The sequence below is a fragment of the Leiobunum rupestre genome, chromosome 6 (assembly GCF_980474605.1).
Source record: "Leiobunum rupestre chromosome 6, qqLeiRupe1.1.hap1, whole genome shotgun sequence".
Taxonomy (NCBI): Eukaryota; Metazoa; Arthropoda; class Arachnida; order Opiliones; family Sclerosomatidae; genus Leiobunum; species Leiobunum rupestre.
This window is the reverse complement of record NC_143389.1, coordinates 65,888,978-65,896,861: the sequence shown is the minus strand read 5'-3', so window position 1 is coordinate 65,896,861 and position 7,884 is coordinate 65,888,978. Positions and strand designations below refer to the sequence as shown.

Below are 7,884 nucleotides of genomic sequence, written 5' to 3'. Positions count from 1 at the left end.
ATACAAGCTTTAAACTCTTCGGATTTTTTTTCCCAGAAAAACAAATTCTTCAGAACAGATTCTTCTTTCCAAGACCACTTATCTAGTCCTGTTTCAGATTTAATCTTGTAATGAAATAAATTTTTAAACAGATTTAGCTGTCTTCTCGAGGTCAGAGTTAAAAATTTAATTACTAAAGACTACGACATGTCACGTTGTTCGATGGCCATTACTGTGGAAAAAAGGGGGTCTAACTCTCGTCGTAATCTGTAATTTCAATTGGTTTCCGCTCCGTATTCGAGAAACGTTCGGTCTTCTTAAAGAGGAAGACATTTTATATCCGCCTTGAATCGGAAACAAATCAAGGCGCTTTCTTTTTTGCGATCAGAATTGCGCTAACTTAGTCTGTCTCGCGGTTTTCCGAAAGCGACCTGTGGGTGGACCACCAGCTAATAAAATCAATGACGGCCGCCGTTCGTGCTTCATACTTACTTCGCAGACCACCCCGAAGTTTACTTAAAGACAACAAAAGAAAGCAAAGGCCGTGCACTTCCCATTCAAACTAGGTACTTTATTTTAATAGAACTGCTGAATACACGTATTTTTTTTATTTTAAATGCTAACATTTAACACTACTATCAATAATAATAGTGAGCCCGAGCTTGAGCCCCTGTTAAAATAGAAATTACTTCGAGCTCAGGCTGGAATCGATTTCATGATTCACATTACTTGGAGCTCGAGCCCGAGCCCGTATTAAAAATAAACGTACTAGGAGCTTAACCTTGAGCTCGACATAATACTTGAGCCCGAGCTCGAGACTGATTTTGGTAGTGTAAGGATGAGCTCCATCTCCTTCCAATTCGCGATATTGTTCAGCCCTTAGCCTACGTTCGAAATTTATTTTGCCATAAAAAGCGTTTGAAGCTAGCGCGGCCTAGCCCCGTCTGGATTCCCGGCTCAGGGCTGCCTGACCGCCTCCGACTGTCTTCCAGGTGTGCCAGTGATGTCGAAATGGAGCTCGAAAACACTTTTTGATAAATAAATCGTGCGATGAAACATCGAGCTCGAGCTTGAGCCTTTAGTAGTTTTAAAACATAGTGAGACCGAGCTGTAGGCCACCATTTTATTTGTAAGTAACTATAAGAAGCCTGAGCCCGAGAATAAAAGTCGAATTGTAGTTGTTGCGAGCCCGAGACCACCCGTCGATTTGTAAATAGAGTGAGCGCGAGCCCGAGACTGCCCGTATATTCATAACTACAGTGAGTCCGAGACCGAGACGGTTTGTAGGTTTTAAATCTACTGAGCTCGAGACTTCAATCGACGGGGAAATTTAGATTGAGACCCGGCCAATAATTGATGAGACCAAGGTGAGACCGAGACCAACCGTAAGCTCATGTACGAATTCGGTGAGCTGAGCTCGAGCCCAGCTCTTAGCGTTGACCTATGCTATAAACATTAAACGATTGGGCTTAAAGCAAAGTTTTAAATGGTTTATATTTTACGAAATTTGCTTTATCTAAGCTATAATAACGCAATGGTGGCCACAATTCTTTTTTAACTGTCATTTGAAATTTATTACTTAAATAAAAAAAATATTTTGAGGTCAGAAAGTACCAATGTTCGACGTGAATAATCCCCGAGAAATAACTTATAATTTAATAAATTTGCATTAATCTACTTATTTTAAATAATAAATTTCATAACCGAGAAATATATTTAAATACTTTTAGTTTTTCTAGCCATTTTCAAACATTTAGCATAATATAATACAATTATTATAGGCTTCGAGCTTAGGAAATAAAGCGCCATCTGCCTTAATATCCAAGGGGCAGGTCACTTCCATTTTGGGTGCGTCTTAATCAAAGTAAAATGATTAAATCAGGGTAACCGTGATTAAATCAGGGTAATCAAGATTATAAAATCTAATAAACGATTTAATCACTCTAATCACGATTTAAACCAGATTTAATTATTCTAATCTTGATCTAATATTTTTAATCAGGATTTAATCATTTAAATCACAGTTTAATAATTTTAATCACAATTTAATCATTTTAATCACAGTTTAACCATTTTAATCACAGTTTAACCATTTTAATCGCAATTTAATAATTTTAATCACAGTTTAACATTTTAATCAAAATTTAATCATTTCAATCACAATTTAATCATTTTAATCACAATTTAATCTTTTAATCACAATTTAATCATTTTAATCACAATTTAATCATTTTAATCACAATTTAAGCATTGTAATCACAATTCATTCATTTTAATCACAATTCAATCATTTTAATCCCAATTTAATCATTTTAATCACAATTTTATCATATTAATCACAATTTAATCATATTAATCACAATTTAATCATTTTAATCACAATTTAATCATTTTAATCCCAATTTAATCATTTTAATAACAATTTTATCATATTAATCACAATTTAATCATATTAATTACAATTTAATCATTTTAATCACAATATAATCATTTTAATCACAATTTAATCATTTTAATCACAATTTAATTATTTTAATCACAATTTAATCATTTTAATCACAAATTAATCATTTTAATCACAATTTAATCATTTTAATCACAATTTAATCATTTAAATCACAATTTAATCATTTTAATCACAATTTAATCTTTTTAATCACAATTTAATCATTTTTAATCACAATTTAATCATTTTAATCGCGATTTAATCATTTTAATCACGTTTTAACAAGCGCGGTAAATACGAAATAATAATTCTAACCACATATTAAATTATTCTAATCAGCTCGTTCTAATCACGCACAATTATAATCATTCCAATCACCAATATAATCATTCTGATTCTCGTTAAAATTTCTAATCACGATTTAATCGCTTCAATCAGGATTTAATCATTTAAATAAGATTTAATCATTTAAATAAGATTTAATCATTTAAATCAGAGTTAATCATTTAATCATGATTAAATCAGATTTAAACATTCTATTAATTGATTAAACATGATGTAATCAACATAATCATGATTAAATTGAATTTTATCAAAATAATCACGATTAAATCGGATTTAATTTTTCGAGGGGTGCGTCGTTAATCAAGGAAGTGACCTGCCCCTCGTTAATATCCGTCAACTAAATATGTGAAGAAATAGAATAAAATATAAATGTTTTTCGGTTGAGCTTTCAGCTGTTGCGCAGAGATAATTTTTAACGAGCAGTCAGCTTCCATTAATTCAATTTAAAAATCGGGCCGGTAGGCGGCTATACCATTAGTCTATAATATTGTTCCATTAGTTTGTCACTTTGGGGAATATTTTACTGAGAGCTAGTAACGGAGCGACGTCATCACAAGAAGAAACTTTCCAGCTAGCGAGGCGCTGTCAAAGGCTACGTGTGACGCGTTCACAAGCGGACCCAAAACAGCGACGAGGCCCGTAATGCAGTCTGTCTTGTGAATAGCTCACAGTAAAACTTTTGCATGTGAAGAATAGGAAGTGTCACACTTATGTAATCATGTTATACACTTATGGCTATACTTATGGTCAAAATTTAAACTTCGCACGAAGTCTATTAAAATGAATACATTTTATGGTACAGCTTTAGAAAATTCTTATCATTTTGTGTTGATTGTTAATTTAGAATAATAAAACTGGGCTTCTTTTATTAAACGCGAAATAACACGTATAATCAAGTGTCAAATCATGTCCGTTGCTAAACGGATTAGACAATTTCAGTCCTGTGAAGCACAAAGAAATGAATATTCGATGACGCACTATAACATCCGTTGAAAGGTCAAGGTTGGTGATATCGTGCTTTCATTTTTACACTAGGAAAACTGATCCATCTTCTATTGGGGCCCAGTTTCAAAGGTTTGTTATTGAAACTAGGAGGATGGAAATACTGGAGGGGAAATATGGGATTCCTAGGCCTGGCAATGTGAGGAATTCGGACATAAGATACTAGAGACACCTAGCGGACACCGTAGTCAAATTTTCGTCCGCGTGTTCGTTGGGACTTTGTTAGAAATGCGTGCAGGTCTTAAAATCGTGTTAAATTATTTATTTATTTTGTCTTCAAATTAAATAAACATCTCCGAAATTAGTTTCGTAGAATCCAGGTAGAATATTCGTGTTTCAGCTTGTACTAAAAATCGTTGTGAATAGAATGAAAAGTAGGCAAAATTTATAGTGACCAAAAATTCCGCCTATTTTTAAATAATAATAAAATAATAATAATAATCAGCTAGGCTAATACCCAAGGCACCACCTTAGGCCTAAGTCATCATGCGACTTTTGAAGCCTTTTAATTCAGGTGGCCGGGTTATAATGCGTAGGAGGGTGGTGGCAAGCCCTGCATGCCACGAGATCGAGCCAACAGCTCCCTACACTAACTATTACGATGGCGCTACGCTCGTATGTCCGAAATTGTTTAGCTCTCGCGTTGCCGAAGCTAAAACAGCGAGTCTGTATGGGGGAAAACAAATTTATGTTCCAGGTACGCAGTATTATATTCCTAGATTGAAAAGATCAATTTCTTAATACATGTTTTTTAATTTTTTTTTATGTTTAGGAGACAGAATTTGGTTTTTGTAAGAGGAAAGTGTTATCGTAGCGTGAAAAAATCAGGAAAGCCATATTTTGTTTCGGCTGCGATCAGGAGGTTGTTGCAACCATGCCATAGCACTATTAACATTAAGGCTAATTGCTCGTCTACATAAATCTGGATACGAAGTTGCTCCCCCTACATTAGCGTGCGCAGAATTGCCACAAACATGGAACAGACCAAGAGGGACACCAATCGCAACATTAAAACTTAATGATATCAACTGGGAATCTCCTAAAGAAGGGAAAGATTCCAAGATAATAGAATCGAGGTTGTACGAAGCAAGGCGGTTTGGGTATCACACCAAAAAAGAAGATAAAATAGCTATGGAAAGGTTACAGACAGATCTCATGGAAGCTGGAGATACGAACAATTTATCTTGAATGGTAATAGAGGACAACCTTCCTTGGGTTAAAACCCAAATGGGCGAGGCATCGCAACGTGGTTTTTTTATCTTACCAGTTAAGCTACGTAGAAGGCGGATACGAGGTAATACATTCATTAAGTATCTGTGATAGAGAGAGTATAAAAAAAGTGATATTCCGAATTTCTCTTTACCCATTTTTGAGTTGGACAAATCCTATGAAGCTAGTGGAGCTTACTATCCTGTGTCAGAAGCTCAAAGTGCAATTATCGAAGGGGTGGTTTGCTCAATTGAAACGGCAGAATATTATGAAAAAATTACGCGCTCACAGAGAAACTGCAAGCTATGGATTTATCTTCATAAAAACATTATGAAGAGACAAAGCGCTTGGACGGATTCTAGTCTCAGTTCATTTTTAAATCCTCTGGATTTATGTAAAGTACGTGCTATACAGTATGGGATAAAGAGTGAAGACATTGGTATTTTAAAATATGAAAAAGTGATGAGGGATCCTGGCCACCAAGTTAAAACTTTTCATAACGGGATTGTTATACCCCAAAACAAACCATAGCTAGGTACATCACCCGATAGGATAGTTTATGACCCCCAAGAGTATCCACTTTTCGGGGCCATTGAAGCTGCCTTACCTAGTGAAGCTTGTAATGAACCAGGTTTTTATGTTGATTTAGTTGGTGGTAAGCCACAATTAAAAGTAACTCATTAATATTACTCACAGGTTATGGGACAATTAGGGCTAATGGGATTTAGCTGGTGAGATTTTATTGTTTATTTCCCAAAAGGAATAGTAATTCATAGGACCAAATTTGATCCAAATCTATAGAATAATTACATGATCCCAAAGTTAGAAAGATTTTATTTTTCTGATTTACTACCTGCAATCAAAACAGTTAGAATTAGTATAAATAAAAGCTTTTTTTTACAAAACACATTGTTTTTATGTAATATAACGCAAAGTAAGTTATAAATTAGAGGCAGTTAAAAGAAGCACCAAGAAAGCTAATGAATACCAAACAATATTAGAATATCTAAACCACAATTTCTTCAGCATATTTAATTATTGGTGCCTGATAATTTGGTAGAACTGCAAAATATTGACCATAATTCGTTGATCACTGGGGAAATACTTATTGGTATGGGCCGGTCAAATATATGATAACATCTGATTCTTTGGATTCGTCTCTCGACATCAATCCTTAAGACCGCTATTTTTTGAGTTTCTTTAACTTGTTGCTCACTAAATTGATCTTGTTTGCCAAGAAATGGTGGAATATTGAGTCATAGTCATTTGGTAGCCAGCAAATCTTCTAAGAGGAAACCTTTTTCGCCCGTTACGGAAGCATTTATAGAAAAACTTAGGTTTAGAAAACCACTACGTTGCGTTAGTTCCTTGTCAGAGATTGAACCAGTATAGAGATTAGATACAAAAGAAACATTGCCACTTGGTGTAATACCAATAAGGCCTTTATAAGTAGTTGTGGACTTATAATTAGAGTATGTTCCCGACTGTATATTTAAGGAACTTGAAGTGTGGCACTTTAATTCTGTCGCGTCCAAAATCGCCCTAGTGGTGGGATATAGGTCTTTAAATTCTTTGGGCATTGTCTGGTCAATGGCTTCTCTTGTTGGCAAAATACACATTTGGCCTAATCGCAAATACATAAAACTGATCCATGAAATGGTAATTCGGCTTATGGTACTGTTTGAAACTCCAAATCTGTCGGCGAGATCTTCTACAAATAGCCCTAGTCTCACTCTCATCATTACCATGCAAAATTGATCAGTAGGTTTCAATTTTCTTGGTCGTTCAAATTTTTCTTTGGATACCATAGTTTAATATTTTCTCCATCTCCACCGGGCTCCAGTTAATTAAAAATTGCAAGGAATTTCTTATAATTTAAAAATCCAGTGTAAAAAGAAAATTTATCGTCATTGTCCTTAATAGCGTCAATATTAGTTACTTGTTTTTGTAACGTGTCTGATAGCTCCCTATTATTTACCGAAATTTTAATATTAAGTGTTTGTAGGCTTTCTATTTCAATCGCTTGCTTTGCTACTACACTCTTTAAATCAGCCGTAATTTTGCTTTCGTTAGCTAGCTTCTCTTCTAAGTTTTTAATTTTTTTCTTTAGCTTTTCATTCTCTTTAGTGGCATGTTTATGAATAGAGCAGATACAACTACACGTATCTGGAACAGCAGACTTGCAAATATTCATTAAGACATCACTTGTATTCATTGGTATATCAGACTGTGCAGCACAACTGGAGAAACTGCTTGTACACAATCGGGTACTAGCTGAGAAAGAGCGGAAACCTTTTGAAGGAAGGGGTGTAGAATTCATGTCACCAAAATTAATAGATGGGACTGGTGACTGAGCCAAACCTTGATGCAGTGCTCAGTTTCGGAAAGCGCTCGCAGCGTACTTTGAAGTGCATGACTTAAATCCCCCCTGTCTTGACGTGATGGGTCTATGACCCTTTGTTAAGCAAATAGTGAACTAAAGAACTAAACCTTCATTCGGATCATTCGAAAATGCCGACATATTGATATCTTCCGAAGTGCAATTATTTGCTGTGACATTGTCGTTTTCACCGTGCCACATGAAACAATGTTATCAGTAATATCCCCTTGAGTGCTTATCTCATTGTGTTCCTTGAGGATGGTACTATTAACGTTTACTCCATCATCTTTGCAATCTTGATTTACTTCTATTAAAAACAAACTCGAGTCCCAAAGGAAAACAATTGGAACACTTCCTGGTTTTAACATTCTCTGCACATCGGTTTGGAAATCAGATTGTAAAAAATGAAGTGAACCAATACATGAAGATTTAGAGAGAGTTTCTTCAGTCCTATGTATGTTTTTCAACCAAATCTCCCTAAGTTCTTCATCCTTTGGTATAATATGATAGCTAAACTGAAAAA

The 7,884-nt window shown here is 34.9% G+C and overlaps 1 protein-coding gene across 1 annotated transcript; it reads right to left on the bottom strand.

Moving 5' to 3' along the window:
• Positions 1 to 6,243: 6,243 nt before the first annotated feature.
• Positions 6,244 to 6,789, bottom strand: LOC149943198 (uncharacterized). Its single transcript, XM_090179578.1, has one exon. The coding sequence runs from the start codon at positions 6,787 to 6,789 to the stop codon at positions 6,244 to 6,246; it is 546 nt and encodes a 181-aa protein (XP_090035704.1).
• Between the last annotated feature and the right edge of the window lie 1,095 nt (positions 6,790 to 7,884).

Coding starts and splice junctions, on each gene's coding strand:
- LOC149943198 (XM_090179578.1), bottom strand. CDS start 6,789: ATGGTATCCAAAGAAAAATTTGAACGACCAAGAAAATTGAAACCTACT.